Source organism: Taeniopygia guttata, chromosome 1A (genome assembly GCF_048771995.1).
Source record: "Taeniopygia guttata chromosome 1A, bTaeGut7.mat, whole genome shotgun sequence".
NCBI classification, from domain to species: domain Eukaryota; kingdom Metazoa; phylum Chordata; class Aves; order Passeriformes; family Estrildidae; genus Taeniopygia; species Taeniopygia guttata.
The window spans coordinates 70,787,112-70,814,408 of record NC_133025.1 but is presented as its reverse complement, the minus strand read 5'-3'; the positions used below and the strand labels follow the sequence as shown (position 1 = coordinate 70,814,408).

General features: G+C 36.9%; 1 protein-coding gene across 9 annotated transcripts in view; it reads left to right on the top strand.

Moving 5' to 3' along the window:
• The window catches only part of CCDC91 (coiled-coil domain containing 91), a 108,317-nt gene that overhangs the window by 14,015 nt on the left and 67,005 nt on the right, over positions 1–27,297 (top strand). For 6 of the 9 annotated variants that reach the window (XM_072923916.1, XM_072923915.1, XM_072923921.1 and 3 more), the window contains exons 2-7: positions 6,860–6,902; positions 7,008–7,086; positions 9,986–10,143; positions 11,247–11,291; positions 13,027–13,194; positions 15,437–15,541. In XM_072923916.1, coding sequence (XP_072780017.1) covers positions 6,873–6,902; positions 7,008–7,086; positions 9,986–10,143; positions 11,247–11,291; positions 13,027–13,194; positions 15,437–15,541 — 585 coding nt within the window. In that variant the 5' untranslated portion in view covers positions 6,860–6,872. Of the gene's footprint in view, positions 1–1,601; positions 1,680–6,859; positions 6,903–7,007; positions 7,087–9,985; positions 10,144–11,246; positions 11,292–13,026; positions 13,195–15,436; positions 15,542–27,297 lie in introns of all 9 variants that reach the window. The other 3 variants (XM_002198323.7, XM_072923918.1, XM_072923917.1) reach the window with 2 other exon arrangements.

Genomic DNA, 27,297 nt, shown 5'->3' with positions numbered 1-27,297 from the left:
AATTTATCCAATCTAAACCTCCTCGCTTCAGTATGAAGCCATTCCCCTTTGTCCTGTCACTCCAGGCCCTTGTCAATAGTCCATCTCTGTCTTTCCCGTGGGCTCCCTTCAGGTACATTTCAGTAGGCTCTCACTCCTTTTATTCCTCCTACAGCAATGAGGATACTAGGGCTACTCTTACCTTTTCATGCTCCTCTCTTGAGGTCAGTTCTTCTGTCATCAGCAAACCCAGTCATAAATGATCTTGGACAGATGTTGGTAGTTATGAATATGGTTCAGCTGAAGAACAATGTCAAAAGTGGATTCACTTTTAATGATACTGTTCTGGATCAAACTGAATACATTGAAACGTAGACCATCCATGGAAGACGCATTTGGAAGTTTTCTAATCCAAACCACTATGTAAAGCAAATCTGGTTAGAACAGGTGGGTAAGGGCCCTGTCCAGTCAAACTCTTTGTGATTATCCTCAGGAATAATTATTTGTCATAGGGTAATTCTACAGGATAATTCCTTGTGTTTATCCTCTGGTCCAACATGTTTGTGGGCAGCCTGTTCCAATATCTGGTCACAATTTTTTCACTATTCCAACTTCTGTCCTAAGGGTTTTGTCGTAATCCCAGTGCAGCTCTGAGAAGAGCCTGGCTCTGTCTTTTAGAGGTCTGTGTTCAATTTATGGGTTCCAGTAAAATGAGAATACTTTAAGTATGAGAGTTTTTAGTCTACCATGGTCACTTTTTCTCAAGCATTTGTGGGACTCATGATCATCTTTGTGACCTAATTAGCACATGACAAGTCTGGCTTTTCTCACCTTTCTCTTTTTTGTTGTTGTTGTAGAATACAAGCTAAATTTCAGACCTTCTGATTATCATTAGTCTGAATCAGGTTTCAGAGATTGCTGTTCTGGATTTGATGTTGATTAATTATACATATTGCCTGGCTGTACTTAACACAAATGTTTAATTCCAGTTTAATTCAAGCTGCTTCCTGATATTTTTTGGAGGTGGATAGGGAGAAGACTTGGCAAAAGGAAAGGGATATACTCCAAAGCAAAGTATGTTTGAATTGTATCCACTTTGCCAGAATTCTCACAGAAGTTTATGTGCATTTTGTAAAAAATGTCTGGCTTTTGAAGTAAAAGGATATTTGTGATAGAGAAAGCTTAGACAAGGCCAATAGAGAAATGTGAAAAATAGTTAACTGTGTGATATCTTATTTTTATAAAGCAAAAACTAACCCTTCTATATTCTGGTCACAGGACACTAATTATAGTGAAGACTGAAGATCTAAGAAGGTGAAGACTGAAGCTCTAACCCTTGAGTTCCTAAAATTGCTAGAATTAAGTCTTGGGAAAGATAGGTTCTGCAGGTATTGAAATCTGCTGAATAATGCCGTATTTTAATATTTCTGCTGGAGTAGGTATTACTTGAAACCATCTTTGAATATCTAGAGAAAAGAAGCTGGTATTTTTTAAGATTGTCAAAGCTGGGGGAAATTTCATAGAACGTGGTTTTCCCCATCCCTCCCTCTGTCCCTCCCAACCACTTTATAAATTCTATTTTGTATAAATTGATCCTTGACTTTTATTGTCTCATTCCTTAGTGTGCTGTTCTCATCTCTAAACACTGAAACCATCTGGAAACTCCTCAGAATAAATGGATCAATGGGTAGACCTGAAAGGTGAATAGGAAAAGAAAATCCTCTGTGTGTTTTCTCCAGTGCTTGACTGCTGCTGCTTCCTAGACCAGTCCTTGCAGATATTCTGAACTCGACTGTGTGTGGCTTTAGGCAGTGCCAGAGCTGGCCTTGCTTTCAGGTTGGGTTGCATGAGTTGTCCTGAGAGGCTTTGCAAACTAAATTGTGATTACTTTAATGTTGATCTGCTTTATTTGGGCTGTGAAGAAAATTCATTACAATGGGCCAGGCTTTAATTTTTTCTTAGAAGTACCATAGATTTGAGTGGAATCAATTGTGATATAAGTAACTACTACTGCAAAATAGGAGGGTGTGCAACTGCTGACTTTTTTGGGTTTTTTTTTCTAGTAGAAAAGTTTTAACATTATTTAATGTACTAAATGTTTATTAAGTCAGTACTGGAAGTGAAATCGGAGAACAATTTAGGTTAGAAAAGACCTTTAGGATCATGGAGTCCAACCATTAAACTCCCACTACCAAGTCCACCCTTGAACCACATCCCTAAATGCCACATCTATACATCTTTTAAATACCTCCAGGGACTGTGATATAACCACATACTTATCCTGAGTAGACTTTTTGGAACCTGCAGTTTTGGCCTAAGATTATTCTTCAAATGCCATGGTCTATGTTATGTCCAGCTAAGGGACAGCTAATAAGCCTGTCCTGGACCGAACACATTGGATGAGGCATTTAGGAAACCTAAGAATGAACGTAAAACTGATAGGTTATCACAGATAGGGAGTTACCCCGGGGTTTGCCAGAAATACAAATACGCAGCCCCACCCTCAGGCAGCTCCACACGCACCATTCTGACAAAACAAAAAGTAGTATATTCTGTCAGTTGTTCCATTAAAATGTACAAAATTCGTCCTGAAACTCAAATTTACAGGCCAGATTATACAGAAATCACTTGATTTTACCTGGCTGAATCAGAGGTAATCTCTATTACCTAGAAAAATTTAGATTATCAAGACTTGATTGATTTCAATTCTCACTAACCAGAGATGGATGTGAATGAGGAATTCTTCCTAGTTCACCATCAGCTTACATTTTTCTGCCTTATTTCTTGGAATGGCTCTTGATCTTCCTGTGTATAAAACATGCTTTTGGTGTGTCTGTCAGGTAAGTGCATTTCACAAAGTTCTCATGACCTGTTTTAAGCTGCTGGCCAGGCTTTGGTGACTGTATTTGGCACAGGAAAGCTTGTGAGCTTCTCAGGTATGCACATCAATCTGAATAAATTCATCATGCAGCCTTACTAGCCATGCAGGAGAAAGTCTTGAGCAACCTCATCTGAAATGCAGTGTTGACCATGCTTTGAAAAGGAGCTTGGGTTGGATGACCTGCTGGTCTGAATTTTGACAGAATTTACTGTTCCCTTTGGTGGATTCAAACTTGTTGATAAAACCTTCTCAAAATTCAGTGGCTTGCATATTCGTTGTCCATGGAAAGTTTCCTTCTTTTCCCAACGTGACTGGAGAGCTTCTCAAGCTGTCCTTTTAGGACATGACTGTCTGAGAACTGCAATGTTTTGGAAATGACCTGGGCTGGATGACCTACTGTGTCTTTTCCAACCATAATTTCTATGACTCTGTAATTTTGAGGTTGACTTCTTGTTGCCCAATTTTACAGTTACTTAATCCAGTATCAGGCATATTTCAAGAGACCACATTTAGTCATGGTTAGACTGTGTGGGCTGTTTTGTCTTTTTCTGTTATTTTTCAAATCCTGAAGACTGTCAGCATTTAATGTATTCTTTCCTATTCTGGTGCCACAAATAATGTTACTACCCTGTGAGGAAAGAAAAGTCTGATTTCTCATTTTTGGAATAGATGGTTGATTAAAAGAACCAGATTTGTTGCAGGTCTAAGGAGAGACATTAGGCTACTTCTTTTATTTATTTGTACCAGAAATGCATTTCCATCATGAGAATAAGGGATAGAATTGAGAAATTTTCAGCATTGTTATCAGTTAAATTTATAATTAGGTATTAATAAATTTTTAGAGCTAAATGCACATGGACTCTGAGGACTATGAATGCCTCCTTTTTCTATAAATTTCCTATAACATTGATGTGGCCCTTTTCCCTGCAGAAGGCTCCCTTTTTATGCAAGAGATAATATTTTGGGAAATTCATTGCCTAGTAAGAATTCTTGCACCAACACTCTTTGAAGAGAACCTCAGTCTTTGTGTTTTTGAAGTGCCTTATATCAGCATCCCTCAGGATTTATTCCATGCTTTCTATCCTAATCTACTGCCTGCATATTTATGACACACGTTGAGTTTGCCAGTTTTTGGTATTTTTAGATGGTTTTTTGTCCACAGAAATCAAAGCATGGAAACAAATCAGGATTTTGTTTTGAAACAGAGGTGCATATACATGTATGAATATATATTATACAAACCAAAGAGCAAACACACCTAGAATTCTCTCATTTGGGGGGGAATCACTTGGCCTGGAATTCCTGTGGGATCTCTGAAGAACTGGAAATTAGAGGATTAACATCTAGGTGTGAAAACACAATTGGTACTATAGAGGCTTGCTTGGGGTTTTGTTTATCTTTTATTTAATTGGAGTGATATGTGGACTAATTCATAAATTAATCATGCTGTTACAGCCACAAAATTTCTGTGTTTAAAATTTGTGGGGAAAAGGTAATCTGAGGTCAGAATAGTCCTGGGATTGTTACCAGGCTTACAAAACTGTATATGAAATGCAGTAAAAAAATTGATGGATTCAATAACAGGTTGCTCACCAGTTTTTCTTCTGCCCTACATTCTTTTTTCTCTATCAAAAGTTCTGTTATATTTATGCACAGTTTCTTGTAAATGTTCTTGAAGGAGAAATGGAAATCCTCACATGTTTTCCTTACAGGGCCTTCTGTCTTTACTGCTTCAGGTCAGTGTTTTATTTGAAGAGAAATCAAAGTAGTTAATCACTTCTTAGAACATGATTTTACATATTTTCTATTTTTGTTTGCCTTTTATTTTTTTTAGAGACTGTCCATCTTAACATGCCTTTCCAAAATTGCTTTAATTCTTGTTGAACTCCTCTGAACTTGTTCCAGGTTGTGTTTTTAAAATACAGTGCTGAATGTACTTTCCCTGGTTGAGACATAAGCAGTTCCTGAGAGGATGGGAATAATGTCTCATGCACTTTGTGGAGAAAATCTGCTTTGAAGGAATTTTGTGTAGAGCCTGTAAGACCTGTTGATGTGATACAGAATGTATCACAGATAAAATGGATAAAATACCTGTTTGCCTTTCTAAAAGCTCACTTTCTTCAGCTGGCTGCTCTGCCTGCTGCCTGAACACTGGGTTGTGCAGTGATTGTGTCAATCACCAGTCTGGTTTGGGTGGTTTTTCCCAGAATGTGGCATGAATACAGCTACATTCTCAGTTTGTGCTGTTTCCAGCTGCAGTCCTGTGCTGTCCACACAATCTCCATCCATCATTTGTTAACACGCATGCTGCATTCTTGAGCTGTATATTAAAGCTCTGAATGTTGGTGGACTGCATGAACGTTTGACCGATTAACCTTAACACAGATTGGAAAAATACCCAACTACCTTCTTTCTCTCTTGGAAAATAACCAGCACAAAACCCAACTGACACAAAGCCAACAAAACCTCTCATACTCCCTAAAAAGATACTTAGTTCTTATACCACATAAGACTATTGAGCAATACTTCAATTTAGACAAATATTTCTACTTACGCTGTGATAGCAATGATTTATCATTGATCACAGAGCGGTTGGGGTTGGAAGGGACCTTAAATATCACCCAGTCCCATGGCAGGGACACCTTCCACCAGAACAGGCTGCTTCAAGCCCATCCAACCTGGCCTTGGACACTTCCAGAGATGAGGTAGCCACAACTTCTCTTGGCAACCTGTGCCAGGACCTCCCCACCCTGACAGGGAAGAATTTCTTCCTGACATCCAGTCTGAACCTACTCTCTTGTAAACAGTCCCTTTCCATCTTTCCTGCAGTAATCAAAGTTTATCCTAAGACTGTTTTAACCAAAGTCAATTAGCTCTATAAATATTTCAACATCCTATAACGACCATAAAGATTTTTTTTTATTATCTTTCATTTACCTGTCAGAATTACAGATATATATTTTTGTTAATACATAGTATCTTTCTTTCAACAGCTTGGTAGATCTTGAGTTAGTTTTATTAGCTGAGTAACTTAGCCTGCTTTTTTTTTAAAGGAACTGCAGTTTAACGATAAATATCTCCAAATGCCACAGAATTCAGGGCTGCAAGTCAAAAATGCTGATCAGTTTGTAAAATCTTAATCAGTCCCTCCATGAAACCTAGGGACGGACCTCTGTGGTAGTAGAAAAATTTCCAGAAATTCACCACAGTCTTTTACCAAGCTGCAGTTTGTTCTGATGTTGCCAGACAGCTAAGAAGATATGGGAAAAGCAGGAAATCTTTTTGGATTTAATCACAGTGCTGATTTGGAAAAGCAACTTAACAATGGAAAATATTTTTTTATGTTTTAAATCATAAACACAAAACTATACAAGTTCTGTGGTAGATTACAACTGCATTAAGATAGATTGTTTTCCTTATGAGTGAAGATAACCCTTCATTTTGGAATCTGGTGGTCCTAGACATATTCATGTATTTATTTGTTTATTTTATATATAGATATCCAGACTAGATTATTTGATGGTTGTACCATTTACCACCATTTGGTTGTACCCAACAAGTACCATTTGTTGAGGTACTGGGGACCTGTTTGCTATACCTGAAATCTTTAGCTATAACTTTGGGTAACATCTTCATATTTTCCTCTATGAGGAAGATTTTCCTGCATTTTTACTTTCAAAAGATGTTGGACTATGTTGATGGGCAGTGCTTATGTTTTCCCCTGAAGTTACCCAAATTCTGTTGTAAAACACCCAGTGTTTTGTATTTAACTCAATCAATAAAAAAACACTTCTTAAGTGAGATCTTGCAGTTCTTGGCCTTGCATCCTTTGTGTGAAAAAGTTCTTATTTAGGTTCCTTGATCTGTTTTAGGACTTGTGGAGACTTCAGGCAGGCTGTGGAGATGAGACTGGAGGGAAGGACTGAATGCTTATTTCTGAGCAGGCAGGGGATGAGGTTATGAAAATGTTGTAAAATCAAGATTTCTTTTGTGTTCTAGTGCCTGCTGAAAGATGGATGATGATGACTTTGGAGGATTTGAGGTATGCCATTTTGATAACTTTGCTTTGAAATTTAACAATTTTCAACTATTTTATGGACATTTATAGCATTTTGTAAAATATGTAACAGTTTCTTCTTGTTTCCAGGCAGCAGAGAGTTATGAGTTTGGAAATGGTGAAAAGCAGACCACATCTCCTGCTATTGCTTGGGCAGCATTTCCTACAGGTATTAACAGAATCACTGTAAAAATTTTTAATATTCTATTCCTGTCCTTATGTATTCACTGTAAAAATGAGGGCTTAGAAAGGTGTATACAATAAAATAATGCACAATAAAAAAATGGCCAGCAGTCAAAACTTGAGCATAAGAACGTTCCTGAGCAATTATTTTGGGAAGCTACACTTCTCAAAGTTAAACTTTATTGAGGAATGAAAGAGAAATTCAGTGTATACAGTAGAAAAGGAATGGAACTTCTTCATTCAAAGGATATTCTTCTGAGTGTGGAAAATCTGTTGCAAATTGTGGGAAAACAGAAAAAGTTAAAAATAGGATTGTGATGAAGTCTTTTACTTGCTTTGGGGAAGAGGGGAGGGATGAGGATGATAATTTTTACTTAAACCATTTATATAGTTGAAAAAGATATTACTTATTCTTTATCTCAAGGAGAAGCATTAGGGAACTGTTTTATTAATTTATACAAGTGCCTGGTGCCTGTCTGGATTGATAAAATTTTATTGATAAATATATATTATCAGTAGAACTAAACTATTACGGAGGTGTTACTGATTTTGTTATGGTCTAGATTTCATTCTTTTTACAAAACAAAGCTGCACTTTTGCAGCATCAGGAAAAAATTACCAACAACACACATTGTGTTGTTAAGCAGAGTAACTTATGCAAAATAAGCAGGGATTTTTCTTAACATGAGCTCTTTATAAATCATGTTCTTAAACTGTTTTTTATTAATTTACTTTTGGCTTTCATCTATTACAGAATAATTAGTTTTATTTGTCATTGAAACAGAGGAAAACAAATACTACAGAAACAATATTTTTCTAAATAACTTTATTATTCATTATGTCATTTTGACTGATATGTAAAATTACTGTTTAAATTCACTAGCATGTTTTAATGTGTTTAATAAATTAAATCCAACATAGCTGTGCAGTGTATGTCAGTGAAGTCCAATTAAAACCCTGTGAGGTGTGTAGAATTGAAATTATTTGTACAGAACACAGAAGTTTTTTGTATGATTTTAAGTGATACAGAAGTCCTAGGATAAGTTATACCCAGATATTTATACCGAAAGCTCCACCTGATTGTAGAAGATTTCACATAAAACTCTACTACCTGAAAAATTGAGTTTTATCTCTAGGATTGGACACCCCAAAACATGTGACTATCTAAAGCTCTCATCTCAGCAAGTCTACATTCCCCCGGTGTGCCCAGTCTCCATGGCTCTTTTTACTTTTGTGATAAATTATTTATATGTGGACTATGCCTGTGCTATGGTAATCCTCAACAAAGGTTGAACACTCTCATCACAAGGATCATCATCAGTTTTTCCATGTGAGTTGACAGTTTAGTAAGAGAACTACTACTTGACTGCTTGGTCAGAAATTGCCTGGTACATTTTAGCTGTTTTTCCATCAGATGGAAATTGATTTAAACTTGAGACTCGGGCCATTAAGTGATAGTATAAAGCTGAGACTTTAAGGTTTGTTTAGATACAAAAAGATCATTTTCTATGACACTTCACTGCCACTTGAACCAACAGAGTAGGTAGTTGTTATAGGAAGCTGCCTTTGAAAGGAGACATTTGGAATGGGAGGGGAGTTTTATCTTATGCTACTTAAAAGAAAGCCAAAAAGTCCTGTTTCCAGTTCCGGAGAAGAGTTAACTATTAAAATGCAATTATCTAGACTGGTTCCTGTTCTGTTTGCTGAAATACTCTCTTCTAGCTTTTTAGCCAAGTTTCCATCTTCTGCTGAGCTGTGACTTTTTTTTTCCTCTATTTTTTTGGCCACATCCAGATCTACTATCATTGAGGTTACCCTACTGATATTTTTCTTCCTCGTGGTTTATTTTCTTTCTTCTTTTCATTTGATGTGATTTGCATGTTCCTCCGTGTTATACCTGAATCCTCGAACTGGCATCTGAAGAAGATGGGACAGAGAGTGTTTGATTCAAGGATTAGTGTGTCCTTTTGAATGCCTTGAGGCCAGTTATACACCCTGGTTTGTGCTGAGTACTTGTGCAGTATTAAACAGGGATATCCAGAGGCTGAGCATCTTTTACATGTTGCAGAGTCGTAACAATAATGGAGCTGCCTTTTCTGAAACAATTGGATGTGCTCTTTTTGCCTACTGTAATGACACACCTGGAGCTGACTATGTCAAAGTTTGCCGGACTTTGCTGTTAAATTAAAAATGTGTGCAAAACTTTCTCTTTTCCTTTCTTTTTATTTAGTTTGTTTAGTTTATGTCTTTTTTAAAACCAAGATTTTCTGTTGTGATGGGTTGGTAATGCTGATCAACTGTTGAAGGTTTTATGACATAACTGTAATTTGGTATAGGAAAGCTCTTAGTCCAGAGTTGATTCCACTTCAGTTTTATTAGCTAGAGAGTTACATAGTTTTTTGTATTTTTATGTCTTAAAAAATATAAAGCTGTTTGACTGTGTGTCCTGGCAAGCTGTTTGTATATGGCTTCTAAGTCAGTTGTGGATTTTTTAAATTGAAAAATGTATAAAACTTAGGAAATTATAAGTATAGTTTTCCCATTGACTGAAACCGATTAAAGATCATGTTGAAGCTCTAAGGCCATGTGAATCAAAAGAAACAGAGTTAAAACTCATCCTTTTGAGGGCTGTTGTCTTATAAAACCTTAGTGTAAATTAAAAGTCTAAATTTATTGTGACTATGATTTTGATTGTCATTAAGTCAATACTAGTGAAAAACAGAGGCAATTTGAGTGGAATTACTTTTCAATGCAATTGAATTATAAGAGATACATAAGCTTACATTGGTATGTCTAGACTTATGATGGGTTTTACTAGGAATGGACTCCAGAAACAGAGCTAAGTTTTAGGTGTTTCTTCATATTGTGTGTGTTTTCTTTTCTAGTACCTGAAGTCCATAGATCTTCTGACGTTCTCCTGGAGCACTCTGTGCCTTCTTCCTCCCTGCTTCCTTCTGACTCTTTCATTTTATCAAGTAATAACGTGGCAACTGCTATTCAAACAGGCAAGAGTGTGATAAATCCAGCTGTTCCTGAAGAACAGGTAAATTTTTAATCTTCAGTTCAAGAACTCAATGTATTAAATATCAGTGTTGCATCTTTTCTGTGCACATTTAGGTTGAAATTCTTATTAAGGGCAAAAGGTCCTTGGATTTCTTGGATGCAGACTTTGTAGCAAAATGATTTTTAGATTGTTTATGAAACCTGTAACTGAAAGACGCCATACTACTTTGAACTGCAAAAGAGAGAATTTTATTGGAGTTCTTAAAAGTTAAGGGCATGCCTGAAGGAAATATCAGCAGAAAGGTTCTCTCAAAAAAACTGTCTACTTTTAAAGTTTGTCATACTTGTATGTTTTCTCAAGTATTTGAGGACTAGGTTTATAGGATTTTCAAGGATGGGCTCTGAGCAACCTGATCTAGTGAGAGGCATCCCATCCCTGCCCATGCCAGGGCATTGGAACAAGATGATCTTCAAGGTCCCTTCCAATACAAACCATTCTATGATTCAAGAATTAATGTTTAATCTTTACCTGATTTTGTATGGGGGGGATTAAATTTAACTTTTGCTTTACTTTGTTTTTTCCCACATTACTTCTAAAGTTGAAATATGTCAGGTGGCTGCAATGCTGCTGAGAGCTGAGCTTTGTTTCTTTCTGGGGTGTGAAAATGTTTCATTTTAAACTAAACAATTAGGTGATCAACGAAGGAAAAAGCCTTTCTGCCTGGAGATTATCATAAGAATCGTGTCAGAATCATAAGAGCAAAAGAGCTGCTGCAGAAGAATTTACCCTTCTGAATTTTTTACTACCATTAATTGCAGTGACCCCCATTTGAACATGTTAATTCATTGTAAACTTCCTTGTTTCAGGATGTGGGGTAGTACATACTTCAGTTAGAAAAGGCTCTTGCCTCACTGGGAAGCAATCAGTGTTTTGGGCTATTTGTCAACCCTCCTGTTTTCAGCACTTCCTTGGTTTTATCTTCTTCAGGTTGACTCATCAAGTCTTGAGGCTGCTCCTGGTGAATTTCATTATTAAGTCAGATTTTTATTTTCTGACCATCTAAATGCATTTCTTTAGAGCTATTTAAACAAAATGCACAAAATACAAAATGGTTTAACTGAGCCTTTTCTTTTTTCTTTGAGGGGCATCTGTATGTTCACATTTCCAGAAAGACTGTGGCACAAATTGTGAGTGAATTAATTAATAAGTTACCATTTTGTGCTTGTTCCCAGGCTGATGTTCTGGGTAAAGCCTATAAAAAGTGAAGAAGAGATGTGCCCAGATGCAAATGATATCAAAGAAATTTATAAATCCAAAAGTTATGGGTCTTTTTTTCTTTAGAGGGAGGAGTGTTTGTTTTATTTTTTAACTTATGACAGCCAGGGTAATTTTCTGTATTGAAGGCTCTCCATCTGGCTCTTTGACAACGTTTTGATAAGTAATTTTTTATTTTACTGGAAGCATGATCAAAAAGTGATCTTTTTCTTCAGCCACCACAGTTCCCACCTTTTAAAATTTTGGCTAACAGTGAATAACCGTCAACCTTTCTTATTTGAGCTAGGCCAGCAATTTTAGCTTTTGTGTTCTCTGGAAAGAGCACTTGGGTGATTCCAGAACACTAAGGCTTAGGGTTTTTTTTTAAACTATAAAGCCATTTAATTAGGTAATCTTACAGAAAAATAAAAAATACACTTTGTTACTTCAGACTAAGCATGTGTGCAAATTCTAGCTGTAGTCCGCATTTCAGTTTTTCTCATCTTGTTCTGTTCAGCTACTGAGAGATCCATCGTTCTATAAATTCTCTGTAATGCAGGAAATAGTACAAATTAAAAAACTTTATTAGCAAGTCCTGCTGAAGGGAGTTGAGAGCAGGTCCTTTAACATTATTTTGAAATGGAGATGACTTTGCACTAAGGAGTAAACAAAAGGAAAATGGTGGGCAGAAAACTAAACTAAAATATTCTTATACCTATTAGAGGGTGGTGTTAATAGAACTATGTTCTTTCATAATTCTATCTCCAGAGCCTCTTGAGGTTTCAGGTAAAAAAAATCCTTCCCTGTTACTGGTTCCATACTCACAGTTTTTGGTGGTGCCAGACTCTTGAGTAGTACTCAGAAATGGAATTGGCACATATGGCTTCTCTTTGGTTCTTAGGGGAGAATTCAGAGCACAAACTACAGTTTTCTCTCTGTCTGTTTTGTCTGCTGGATCTTATATATTAATAACACAATTCCACACATGCACAGTCAAGATCTCAGCTGGTTTTGTTTGTTATTTTATTTGAATAATTTGAGAGATATTTATGGGAAAGTCAATGCATTATCTGAATGTACGTTTGGAATAAAAGATGCTAGGGGGCGAATGAGGTCAGATCAGTCAAACCTTTCTTTAATAAAGACACTGAGATGTTCCTTTCACCACCCAAATCTCAAGCATGCTTGGCTTTCAGATTGTTGAAAAAGTGGCAGCTGGATAAATGTACCATTTCTTTTTCCTTGGAGTTCTTTTGTGGTGAAAAGAACAAGTTTTTGACCCTTCTTTTATTTATTTTAAAGGGGAGAAATAAAGCTTTGAATTTTTTTTTTTATACCACAAAATGTTTTAAACATTTTAGACAAATTTATCTATGTTCTTTTCTGAAAGTGTGGGCTTACCATCAGTGTTTCACCTGTTTTCTGTACTTCCACAGTTTACTGAAATAGCAGTCACCAAATGCTTAGAGATGTCTGGATTTCTTTTATTTTGTTAGTCTAGCCTAATGATGAGATATTTATTTTACCACAAACCCTTGTATTCCCTCTCTGTGATCACTGATTGTAGAGTACAGTGGGTGAAAACATGGAATGACTAATCTAAGGAGAGTTTGTTTCCCTGAGGCATTGAGAGAGATGATTCAGTTCCACTTTTCTCCTATGAACTAGGCTCAAGAAGATATTCCAGTTGCCTCTTCAAATGTAATTGAAGACAAGGCTTTAGCTGATGTTGAGGCAAAGAGAACAAATGAACCCAAGAGCTGCCTCCAACAAGCTGTTGCAAACCTCAAAACCAAGCTTTGCAGTGCTGAAGAGGAAAAACGAAAAATCAAAAAGGTATGAATAGTCAGTTTGAAGGAAAACATTTGGCATTTATATAGGAATTAAGTATAGGTGGAGCTGGCAGAGATTTAAAATTATTTGAAATTAAGTTTTTTCGTAGAAATTAGCCAAATTCCAGAGAAACTGGCCAAATTTAGAGTCACAGACTTCCAAGACTATCAAGTTCAACCTGTGCCATATCCCCAGCTTCTCACCAGCACAGAGCACTGAGTGCCACATCCAAGCATTCCCTGGATACTTCCAAGGATGGGGACTCCACCACCTCCCTGGGAACCCCCTGCCAGTGCCTGACTCCCTTTTCCATGGAGAAATTCCTCTTGATGTCCAGCCTGAACCTCCCCTGGCACAGCCTGAGGCCATTTCCTCTTGTCATGTCCCTTTGTTCTGGGGGCAGAGCCTGACCCCCACCTGGCTGCAAGAGATAAGGTCCCCTTGAGTCTTTGTTTCTTCCAGGCTGAGCCCCCACTGCTCCCTCAGCCTCCTCTCATTAGATTTGTGCTCCAAACCCTTCCCCATCTCTATTGTCCTTTTCAGGATGCTCTCTAGAGACTGGCCAGAAATGGGCACACCACTCAATTTAGCCAAAATACTGTTTTTTTAGCTCTGAGGTTTATTTTAGGTTGAATTATTAGAAACTTGCAGGAAAAAAATACTTTTTTAGCCTAACTGATAAAAAAAAAAAAGTATTAAAAAAAAGATGCAAGCTTTCTCAGCATGAGCTTTGTTTTGATTTTTTTTTTTTTTTTTTTTTTTTTTTTTTGGGGTGAGAACTCTAGTAGCTAAATACTTCATATTCCTTCTGACCTGAATACAATATGAACACCAAGCAGGGCTGTGCCCACAGTTACATATCTGAGTTAGCAAAAGGCCACTGAGGCATGGGAGAGTGAGTTTAACTTCTGTTATTCTTAATACTGTTTCTTGGGAGGCCTCAAGTTATTCTGGGGAAGGAGAAAACAGCTTTTTAGAAATTAAAATGAGGGTGAATGACTTGAGCCAAGGATGAGGATGTCTGCGATGGGCTGGTTTTGCTGTGTGAAGGAAAGGTTGAAGGGAAGCAAGAATACAGGCTGGAAGAGGAGACAGGTTGAGAGAGAGGCTTTAGATTGGTGTTCCACAGTCTGTTTGACTATTTTGTCCAAAAGCAGGGTTGAACTAAGAAGACCTGCTCTTTCTGTCCTCCTCATGACCTTCTCAGTCGTACCTTTATTTGAATAGCCATGCAGTGACCTGGCAGGTCATTTGTTTCTATACTGGCTGCCTGAATGGCTTGGAGAAATAGTTGCTCTTGAACAACTGAAAGGGTGCCAGCAGCTTATGTACAATAGAGCAAGTGACAAACCTGAAGATGAAAGGACTACTTTTAAAGGGTAGGGGGAACACGGGGAGGACACAACCTTTGAGCAATAGGAGGGCATTAGGGCAGGGGTGCAGGGTAAGGGCTCCCCAGTAGAAGCCAACATGGGGAGGGTGCAAACCTCACAACCCAATTCTGCTTCAAGGAAGGGGTGAAAGACAGGGAACACTCCAGAACCAAAAGGGTGTGCTATCTTTGACAGACAGGGGTAAGACAAGGGAACAAGGGAGATATACAGGTGGATTGACATGTGGATTGACATACATTTTGGCGGGGAAAACTGTGGAAACAACTCAAGACTGAGCCATTATGGGGTACATAGAACCCCAAATGGGGTAGCCAAATGGGATACATAGAATGAACCATCACAAATTTGTAACAAGGAATATTAAAACATACTACAGAAGAACAAAGTGCAAAATAACAGACTACCACACCTTTTCAGTGAAAACATTTGCTGACAATACATTTAATATGCTACTTTTCAAGTGCAGAAAGGCAGAGCAAGATACTAAAAATACAAAAATAATTGGAACAGAATAGACTAGCTCCAGCTGGAAGGGACCTGTAATAACAGGTCCAGCTGCCTGAACCCTTCAGAGTTCAGAAGAAGTTAAAGGATGTTATTAAGGGCACCTTGGCCACTTCACATAGGTGATTCCTTATACATGGGACATGCCTTGGGTTTTAAATACGTCACACCTGTGCCAATTTAAAGACTACAGTCAGATTTTTCTTGCACAACCCTTTATCTCTGTGATAATTAGTAGAGCAAATATCACAGTTACCAGAAGTGAGTTTGAATGGTTTAACGAATCTGTGTTTTCACAATTCACAAATGTTTGTAATTTCATCTGTCTTATTTTACAAACTTTATAGGAATTGGAATATTTGCTGGAAAAACATAGCGTGTTAGAAATGGATTTCTTAAAGGAAAAAAAAGAAAAAGTGCTTTTACATCAAGATCATTACAAGACACTCCAGGTAATTTCTTTCTGGTAGTATCTTTGTTTTTCAGGAGGGTTTTTTATATAGTATATTTATGTCCAGAAAATATTTTTCTCAGCATCAGTGGGCCTGTTCCAAAGCGTTTTGAATTTAAAGAGTTTCTAAGGTTTTTAGATCAGAGCCTGATTTTTCACATTAGCAGGAATGTAAGTTTAATATTCTACTTGCCTAACTACATTTTTGTAACTCAGAACACTCTTCCTCTTTAGGACCTATTTCATAAAACAGATGAAAAGAAAACCACTTTGCTCAGTAGTTGTGTTTAACAGCATGACTTACCATGTTCTAGAGTGCTATGGCCAACTATTTGTGCTGTTTTACCTAACTTCAATATAGAATAATTTATGCTGCATAATACAAATCTGTTAAGTGCAATTAGATAGACAGTAATTAGAATTGTTTCCATTGTAAAGTTAACATCTTCTGTTAAATACATGTGTAAAGTTTCACATCCCAGACAAAATTTTCATCGAAATGTTCAGTCATCTTCCAGTGTTAGAGCAAAGCAAACTATGTTTCAGCATTTCAGAAGCTTGTGTCCGTAACTCAGCTTCACTTAATTTTTTTGCTTCTGTGGATGGTCTTTAATAGCTATTGCATTGTTTCCCATATTTATTTACAGAGTTGCTGTAGTAATTTGTTTTGAATTCCTGACAGCAGTATATTCTGGAATTTACAGTAATATAATTATCTAATACTGGTCTTTTTCCTTTTTTGGGTGTAACACTTTACTCAATGAAAGAAATGTTTGCTTAGCCATGATATAAAAGGATGTTTAACTTAAAACCCTCATGATTTATGGAGTACCACAGTGGTTATTGGTTATCCTAAACAGTAGAATGGATGTTAATACTTGCGTTGTTAATACTTAACTTCTGCTTGAAGATCACTGTGAATTTGAATGGTGGAAATGCTACTGAGGTTTTCAGTTGTCAGTCGTATCATAACTCTTTGAGTCAGGTACTGCATTTTTCAAAAATGGCAATAAAAGGGTCATAACCCTTATCTTTGTAGAAATGTTCATGTTCCTTTTGATGCTTCCTCCTGATGTCTTCTGGGTACAGCCAGAATCAAACCAGAGCAGAAAAGTGACTCATGCTTCTAAGAGCTGCCTGGTAAAGTTATTTTCATGGGACTTGAATTGTGGATGCCTTCTGTTACTACAGCTTTTAGTTTCTTTTGTCTTTCTCCTCTGGCTCCTGCACCACGAAGGTCACCACCTGTGGGCACACATGGAGCTGGCAGCTGCCGAGGGCAGATGTCTGTCCCACTGGCTCTGCCTTTTCCGCTGGTTATTCATGCTGTTGACTTGAAAAGCTTTAAAGTAGACTGCAGTGGATCCTCTGGCACAGCTTTGGGAACTCTCAGGATGAGATTTCCAATAGGACCGATGCCAGCATCCAAAGCTGTAGGTGCGCATTGACTTCATTACTTTTAAATGGAATTGCTGTGTTAATGTTTGAGTAAAAAGTATAAAATCAATGCCTCAGGAGACTTTTCTAACTGCCTTTTACGTGAACATGCACTGTTTCATGCACCTTTATATTTACTAATTAACTGGCTTCTGGCACTTGTGGCAGGGAATTCTCAAAACTGCTCTGGATATAACAAAGCCAGTCAGCTAATCTGATTTTTAACAAGGTGGTATTTAGATAACACCCTTTTTTTTTTTTTTTTTTTTAAGAAGAATAAGTTACTGTGCTTAGTTCTGAGAGAAGATTTACGTGCTCTTTGTCAATTAAGTCAGTAATCTAATTTTTTTTACATCTTTTCCTATTGGTTTCTGCCTCAGTCAAGGGTGACAGTTATGTTAACACAGTTTTGTTCTCACAAAATTGCATCAATTAAATATGTTTTAGGTTTTTTGTTATGGGAAAAAATAACTTTGAAAGGCAAGGTAGGAACATAAAAATATTTTCTCTAAGCTGCATTCCCATTTTAATGAAGCAAGTTTTGTTCTGGACTAGTCACAAACTTTCTTCATCATAGGTGTGCAAAAAAAAGCCCTAAACTGAATTAGGTAGTTCTGAAAATTGAAGAATTGAAGGCCAGTGAGAATCACTATTCCTAAACATGGGAGGCAAAATTCCAAATCTTTGGTACAGTGTTAACATTTATTTAATGGATAGCAATAGAGTTATCATACCACATTTATTATTGTGTAAATCTAAAAATTAAAAAGTTCTGTGTTTCATCAAAATAAAATTAGCTTTAAAAAAAAGAAGATTGACCAGACCATGTAGTATTTTCACATTCTTAACATTATTTCCATATGTAAGTGCAATTACCAGAGACAGTAAAGGGGCAGCAGTGGTTCATAAACAGAATAAACAAATTGCTATTAACTGGTATTATAGAGTTGTTTGGATATTTAATGCAATGGTCTCTTTGAGATCTTGAATTTGTATAAGCTAATAAAATTAGAGTTATGATTCCCACATTCCTGCTTCAGTGTTTGTACTATTTAAGACGCAGAATAACAGTATATTTCTGACTTCTTTACTTGCAAATTGGAACTGAGTTAAAATTGCTGTGGGAAGTGTAATTTTAGGGGTTTTGACTTGTGTGCAGTGTTGCAACCATAAAGTTGCATTCTTAGCCTTATAATTCCTTGCTTATTTTAGACAGCAGAGAAACAGGTGCAAATATATGTCTGATTTTTATATTTTCTTGGTTAGTATGTCAGTTTTATATTTTTCCCTTTTTTGATCAGAGTATATATATTCATCTCAACTTTTAATGCTTCAGCTCTTCCTTAGGTGTGAGTTGCTATGTATTTTTAAGTCATTTGAAGATAGTAAGTCATACAAGGTTTTGAAGATAATGCAGATTTAGTGGTCACTTCGTCCTAGAAATCTAAAATTTTGTTGTAGCCACAACAAATTACAATATGTTGTAGAAATAAGCAAAAGCTGCATTTTAAAACTACCAAACTCCAATTTGTAATACCGTGAAAACCATCAATAGCAAAATTAGCATTTCTGTTCAGTAGGTGATATTCTCTTGTTCACAAATCACTGAGAGAACACTTAATTTGAGAAGGCAAAGTAGTGCCTTTTTTTCACTTCTCTGAACAGGAACTTAATTCCTTGGAAAGATTGTTTAGCTGATAAGGCCCCTGATGTTTGGTCTGTCTACAGACAACTGGTTTTGATGATTCACTGAGAACTGGATCATACTTTTCACTGCTATTTGTTTGATTTACCACACACTCACATTTGAAGAAGTGCTGCATTGCCACTGGAAAATTCTATTTGCAGTTAAACACATTTTTTCTCATCATCGTCCCTTTCTGGAAGTTATGCAGGCTGTTTTTCTAAAGAATATAGTTGCTGTGGGGTGACTTTTCTTTTTCTTTTTGAAATAAACTTCTTTTTTATCTTTTGACAATGGACTTCTGTTCTTCTAACTTAACAAACATGTAGTTGTTATGAAAACACCAACAATTTTTTTTCTTTCAGAAACCATTGTTTCTGTTCAATCTTTCTTTACGAAACATCTTAGAATTTTTTATTTTAAAAGGGACTTTATTATGCTTATTTTATGTAGCAGTATTACTGTTACTGCAAAGAGTCATGATTGGAAATGAACAGGTTGTTAGTGTGACTTTACGTAACATTTTTGTCTGTAAGAAAGCTCTCTTTATTCTGTGATGTCCTTGTGGAGAGTGGGACAAAAGAGGACGAACAGGAAATGTCAGGGCTCTATATAGACTTTGGACAGGGTGGGCTTCCCTGGCTCTCCGCCAAGCCCATTGGGGTAGAAAGGAGGGATCCAGGGTTATCTTGATCAGAGTCACAGGGTCCTAGGGAAGGGGAAACAGAGTGCCCATGAGCTCACTGTAACAGGAGGAGGAATGTTTTGAAAGGTTTTCATTTTGAATTTTGTGTGTGGTTTTTTTTTTTCCTCTCTTTTTTCTTTTATAGTAGTAGTAGTAGTAGTAGTGTAATAAAGTTTTTCCCTTGTTATTAAGTTTGGCCTGCTTTGCTCTGTTCTCGATCGCATTTCATAGCATTCAATTGATGGGTTGCATTTTCATGGGGGCACTGGCATTGTGCCAGTGTCAAACCATGACAAGGAGTCTTTTAACACAGTTATATAAAGATAGTAAATGGTAAACCTGAGTTTTTGGGCCAGTTTATTCCCTCTTAACTCTGAAGAATGACTTTATTCTGATTAATATCTCTTCTTGTTCTGGAGGTTTTTATATATTCCACCCATGTATCATACAAATTCACATGAACCAGGATGCATATTTGGTGGTGTCTGTCTCCTTGTTTTTGAAGTTAGTGCTTCTACCTCCCTTTTATGCCAGAGTTTAGTGATGTTCATCCATGCAGGCCTCCTGCTGCCTGTGCTTGACTTCCCACTTGTCCCTATGGACCATTCCTGGGTTTGGAGGAGATAATCCCTGAGCAGGAACCAGCTCCTTTGGAGCTTTCTCTTTAGGGTGGTGTCATATGGCCCAGGCAGATCCCATAGTGGCCAAAGCCTTCATCCCTCAAGTCCAGTGTTGTGATCCTTGGTTTTGTCCTTTTCCTGAGCTCACCATCTCATGGTCACTGCAGTCAGGGCAGATCTTCACATCCTCAGAGAGTCCTCCCATGTTTGTAAGGATTGGGTCCAGCAGAGTGCCTCGTGGATTGTTCAACTTCCTGTGTTCCAGGGCTTGCTATCTGTGTGCCCTGGAGTCTCCTGGATCTCTGCATTGTTCCACTGGCAGACTCTAGACTTGGACACATTCCTTGTGAGGAATCACATAAGGCCCCCTCCTGTTGTCTGGAGAAGGTCTCACCTGCCCTCATCCTTCTGGAGACTGTCTGGCATAGCAATTCCCACTGTTGGCCTGCTAATCCTGACCCCAAATCCTTCACTGATCCCCTACCCCAAAGCAGAGCTCCACACATTCCAGCACCTCCCTCACACACGAGGTGACACCCTGTCATCGCCTTCCTGGCCTTTCCTTCCAGGAGAGTGCATTTATGATCCTGGAAAAGGTGTTCTGCAGGAGGTTGGAAACAGGTCTTGGAGGTAGGTGGTTTTTATGGCTGGAGTACTAGAAAATGTATGTTTTCTTACAAAACTAATATATGACTTACATCCTGTTAAACACTATCTTCTAAGAAAATATTTAGGTTGGTTTTAGGTGCAGACATAGAGGAGACAGAATGTTAATAACAAAAAAAACATAGGTGTGAAAAAAAAGTTTATGTACTGTACCTGCAAACAAATTTATAAATGAGATTCCAGGAAATTTCATGGGTCACAGCAGGGTTTAAAATTATGGAATATGGAAAAAGGGGGAATTTCAGAAAAAAACACTTTAACAGATAGCAGTGCATCTTTTTGCTGAACTGCTAAAGGTATTTATGGATATGGCAACAATCCCTTGCCCACCTCTTTTTCAAGTGAGTGCCAGATACCTCACGTTTATTTATTCACCTTTATTTTTTTTTAATGTTACTCTGTACTCTTCTTTCAGACACTCATTTTTATTCAAAGTCTTTATTTATTAATGATTTCAGAGCTGTTTACATTTTGGCCTGTTTCCCCCCTACCCTAACTGCCCCCCTCTGACCCCCAGTTTTGATGTGTTATTTCCTCTAAATTATTTTTCCATTCATTAGGAAAAATAACTTTTTATTTGTATTACACAAATATTCTGTATGAATATTTGTATTACAGAAAGATTTCTGTATTTCTGTACAGAAAGATTACATTTTCCTTTTAAAATTCAATTATTTTATTAATTGTTTTGCTGTCTTGTTTCAGGATTATTAATTAGCAGAGTGGATGTAAGACTAAGCATTCTAATTTTGTTTTAAAAATATACCTCTCTTATGTTGTGCTGTTATTAAACAGCTTTGAGATGCCCAACTTGCCTTATAATCTGATATTCAGTTACAATCATAGGGCATGACAAGCATTTTTTTTACACTTATGTGCCTCCTTCGCCTCCCTGATTTTAAAAGTATTCAAAAATTCATGCTTAAATAATGTTCATTTTCCTAGTGTGCAAGTAGGTATTAGCAAAACAGGGGTTTTTTTAAACTAGGTTTTGTGTCCTGACTGCTTAGTATGTGTCCTGATCTGTTTTTTGCCAATGCATCCTGGATTTAAGTGCATTTACTGATTTATGTGCAGTGTGTTAATGTCTGTGACAGCTACTGCACATGTTCATTTGCACATTCACAGCGAGTGCATTCGGAGAGATTAATCTTTTTCTCCTACTTGATATGGAAATTCTACTTAAGAAGGTTGTGAAATGCCCAGGTATATTTAGCACTGCTTGGTTGGAGATCTTTACCACCAGTCTTGTCACAGCAAGATTTTCACATCAAGATTTTTCTAGCTTTTGTAGGTAGGAGTAGTATTTTGTTGGATTTTTGAGAGAATAATGAAAATGTGCAAAATTTATCGAAAAAGAAACCTATGTAGAAAGGAACTTGGGTAGCTGTATTGCTAAGACAAAACTTAAGGCCAGTTATTTGTTGCATGAATAAAATTTAATAGAGATGGAAAAAGTTTAAAGGTGTAGCAGGTTAATGAGCTATAAAATTTTCAGCAATCTGCAGCTATTTATAGTTTATTAATGAGCTGTGAACTGGCAAGCTGATTTAGCAATTAAAGGGAAATGTTGCAATGCTTGCAGGACAGTTACCTGTTACTTGGCATGCACCTCCTTAAAAAATGTGGGGAATGGTGCCAAAGCATCTCCATGTCTCTGGGTCCACTCCAGTCCTGTATGTGTTCAGTGTGAGGCATCTGAGACAGGATAATTATTGTCAGTGCCTGAGCATTACTCACCCCCAAAATAGTAATCCTAGCCAATATTAGTCAAAAACCAGTCAATACGTTTAAAAGAATTTGTACTTCCTGTTTATACACTTGGAGACATAAGATGCACAGCAAAGATCAGGATGATGTTTTAGGGAGAAATATTAAGGATAGTCCCTTCATTGTTCTTTACCTGTTAAATTGTCTTATTTGGTTTATATTTCATTAATAAACTATGAATGACTGCAGAATGCAGCTTAATACAATACTGAAACTTTTATTGCTAAATTAACCTGCTACACCTTTAAATTTACTTTTTTTAATCTGTTTTAAATTTTATTCATATGTAGTATACACTTGATACTGAAGCACTATTTGCTTGTGTTTCTAAACCCAGCTGAAACATGTAATTTGCAATGAATTAAGGAAATTCATTTGTATAAATGTGTTCTAATCGAACTAATTCACACACTGGAAATTATAGCCAAGAAACTCTTGTGATTTACATATCAAAGTTGAATTTATTAATCCCTTCAAAGTTCCCTTGGAAACTTCCTTATTAATTATGACTATACATTTTTTTATTTGAGTGAGCTACCAGAATGTTAATATGTAGGCAAAGTGTCAACAAATAACTAATATTTTAAACTACTACTAAACTATTTTAAACTACTACTTCTATAGAACTCCTGATATTGAGAAAGCTGTTCCAGAGATAAAGTATTGGTTACTTTATTGTTGCTGCTCCTAAATAAGTAACGTTTTGCTGCTGAGACTTGTATAAGGTTTTCTCCTCACAAAAGACTTAAAAGGTCCAGAAGAGCATGTGACATTTAAAATAATCATGTACTTAAACTACTGAGAACTTTTTTTACTAGTCTTGGCAAAAGTTTTATCACTGAAAGAAAGCTGATATTGATGAAACCGGAACATCTGTTCTTAAACCTGGAGGATATTGAGATAAAACAGATTTTCCCAGTTCTATCCAATTCCTTAGAAATAAACCTACCTTACTTGAAGGTATTGATAAACACAATGCAGTGTTTTGGTTTTGGATATGCATTAAAAATTAAACTATTCTCAGGGAAATAATTAGTTAGGATGATCATCATTCATTTCCAGAAGTGAGTACCATAATGAAAAAATGAAATTATGAAAATGAAGGTCTGAATAATGCTTAAAAAATAATCTTGGGCATTGCGGTAAAGGACTGAGAGAAATTCTGAATTGCTTCAGTTATTATAATTTTTAAAATATATTTTTAGAATAATTTCAGCCAGTAAGTCTGTACTTAATGTACTTCCTGTTTATGTAGGTAGAATGTAAAGTTTCTGTCCTAGTTTTTCAAAGAGCTGAGTTTGTCTGAATTTTGAGATAAGTAAGAAGTGAGTGTGTCATTGAAAATCAAATTTCCAGTGACTTGCTGGGCAGAGAATTTGCAGTAAGTCTTGATAACTTCAGGGAAGCTCAGAAGGAAAACACCGTTTGTGCTTATAAGCAACGAAGCATGTAAAATGTTCTGCAGCCCCCTTATATTCAAACTTTACAACTGGAAAGGTGCTTTTTGAAGAGCCTTTTTATTAGTGATAAGCAGAAGAGGAGATCCATTTCCATCTTTTTGAGCGAAAACCTGATTCCAGACAGTGTGTAATGCCTGCTTTTGTGGAAATACTTTACGAAACACTTTTATGAAATACTTTGTTTAAAAAAGTAAATAAAACAAAGGGGGAAAAAAAAACTGAGAAGGGTTAGTAGAGGGAACAATTCTGGGGTTTCATATGGACTGTGATTACATCTGCCCCTTGGCAGTTCCATTACCTGCACAGAATCCCCAGTGGGAAAACAGCTGCGTTCAGCTGGGCTGGTGGGGAGTTCCCTGAGTCCCTGGGACTTGGACTCACTGCTTATTAAGACATTTCAACTCTGTGTCACTCTAACATGTTCAGTGGTGTTTTAAGATAGATTAATCTTCGCTATCCTATGCTGTTATTTTCTATAAATGTGGTGACAGTTGTCCACTGAGGAAGATTATTCAGGGCTTTATGGAATCCAGCCAGAAATGCAGTGGACATCTCCCATGCCAGAAGAAAGGGGATATTGTAGCTAACAAAGACTGCAGGAATAGTTTAAAAATACCTCATATTTTGCATAATATTTTCATTAATGAGTTCTCTCATGAATGGGGGTCTAGTGGCACTTGCCATCCTGTTTACATCAAATTTGTCTGTCTTTACTTTCACTTTTTCTTTTGAGAAATTATTATTTGTTAAATAAAAATAGCAGCTCTTTGAGGCATGTTGCAACTTCTGTGACAGTATTTTATCAACTTTCAGCACAGTCCCATTCTGTCACCACCAATTAAATTACCTTATCCTGTACCAATGCCTGACATAGCTGATGAATCTTCCGTTGCACAACAGAAACACAGTAGTATTTTTTAAGGAAGAATAAAATGTTTATTCATTTTTATGATATTTTGTATTTTTAACTGGTGCTGCACTATTTTACATTTTTAAATGTGGCCTCCAGTCCTTTAAATACCTTTACATACACTTAATAAATCTGCATACATCCAGTTGAGAAGGCTATATTACAGCAGGATTTGCTTTCCCTTTTTGCAAAAAAGTTTTAGCCAAGAGCCTTACTGTAAGCAATGTTTGTGTCCCTCTGAAGAGGGGAGCTGCTCAGAACAAGAACGTGTCTTAATCATGATTTTTCTCATCTGGGTAAGCCAATTTGTGGGAGGTCTGACGTAGTGTAAAATACCAAGAAGTTTCAAACCAAGCTAAAATACAGCTCAAGATTTCTATCAAATTCAGTCCTAATGCTACAGCCTTTAAAAAATGTATTTATATTTTAATTTCTCACGTACAACAAAGGAAGAGTGAGCTTGTTTTTGCCTCCTTGCCAATTGGCTTGGAGAAAGGAACTGAGGGACTTCGAAAGGGGCGGCATTTTTATGGTCTGGGTTTGTAGAGTTAGAGGAAACAATATTTGTGTCCAAATTAGAATTCCTCTGCTTCTCCCTCTCATTCTTTCAGCAACAACAGGGTTCTTACTGGGGAGGAAAAGTTTTGGCTGCTGTGGGATATTTGGTGGGGTTTTTTTATTTTGGGTTTTTTTTAGGGGGGAAAGTGGGAGATTGCCTTTTTGTTCTTAACTGCAGCATATTGAATAGATTAAAGAGGGAGCTGTGGAATTACTGTAATTCAAAAAAAAAATTCAAATATGAGAATTGTGGTTTTAACGTCGTTGGAGGGAAAGACGGAGTTGAGGGGTGGAAGAAAGTGAGGGGTGTTCTAGAAACAAGGAAAAGGCAACAAGGAAAAGATCTGGAGAGTGAATGACTGTCAGATACAGTAATGGCAAAGTCAGTCCCTGCCTCATATTTATGCACTTATCAAAGACCATTTCTTTCAATTTTGTTTAAGTGTTAATATTGTCAAGATGAAGAAGTAAATTGAGTGTATAAAAATGTCAAGAATCTTGAGTTGTATTACTCTTGGACTATATTTTGAAAAGCACAGGTATATGTCTATTTTTGTTATTTTCACTGTACCTCTATAATTCTGAATATTTATCTGTATGAATCCATTTACTTTTTGTGGTCAATAGTAATACATATTAAAAATAGATTAGTTGATATAGCTTAATGATCTGTAATTTTTAAAATTTTATAGGTCTGTGTTTTTTAAATCACAGTTTAAGTAAAAAAAAAAAAAAAAAAGAAACAAAACAAAACACCAAAAACCAAATAAAACCCAACATAGCTTTTAGTTACCTCTAAGAAACTTAATGTGGCGTCAGTCATTGCTGACTCTTTCCGAAGGTTCCATCTGATGTTTTCTGGTTTAACTTAGAAAAAAAATTGATTTTATTTTGGTTTAGTGATTTTAGTGAGACTGCTTTGCTTTGAGGAAGAGATTAGGTTAATTTTTTTTTTAAAGAGGTTGATTAGATTTACCACCTACCCCACATCCTCAAACATAACTTTTCTCCTTTGAAGTAACTAGGTTTGCAGTTAGTTCAGTGCCATCAGTGTTTCACGGTAATTAAGATAGAGATATTAATAAATGTATGTTATAGTTTTCACCTGGGGTTGCTCTTTAGATGTCCAGGTTTATATCTAGGCTCCAAAGTATAAGGGGGTTTTGTGGGAGAGGTTGGGGTGTTGATTGTTTGTTTGCTACAAATACTGTAGAATTGGAACTTCATTGGTTTCAGAAAATTTGATGATGTCAGGATGTTGTCATCGATTTTTGCTAATCAAGCCCAAGTTCTTTAACACATTATTGAGAATTCAGTACTGTCATCTTGATTTTTCCATCTTATGTGTTGCTTGTAAAAGAGCAAAGCAAGGCTTTCTTTCTCCTCCCATGTGTACATTTGACATCTATTTGTAAGTGGGGGTTTAGTCACCTCAGAGGTGGGAGGTGGTGAAAGAAATAACCCAAAACAGGCTCTCATACTTCAGCCAGCACAACAATTGACTGGATTCTGGGGACCCGTGCCAAATGTACACATACAAATGCACGGTGTCTGGGAAGCAAGCAGGACCTGAGCTTCACCATCTCAGGAAAAAGGAATGGGAGAGAAGTGATGTCATTTGTGAAGTGAAAATGAGCAGCTTCAGCCCACAGAGCTCAGGAGTGATGAGAGAGTTCGCTGTCACCGTGAGAGAGTTCTGCATCCACTCAGAGACTGGGGGAAGCTGCTGCTTGTTGAAAAGAGATAGGAAGGTTGATGGATGGGTGGATCCAGGCACACCAGCCTCTTGGCCTTTGGGAATATCATGTCATAGGTGCTCTTGGCAGCCATTTCTGGGCGCATGAACAAAGTGATTGGAAATGGCCAACGTGGATTTACCAAAAGACAAATTATGCCTGACCAACGTGATTGCCTACTGTGAATGAAACTCCCAGATTTTGGGTGAGAGGATTGAGGTGTACACAGAC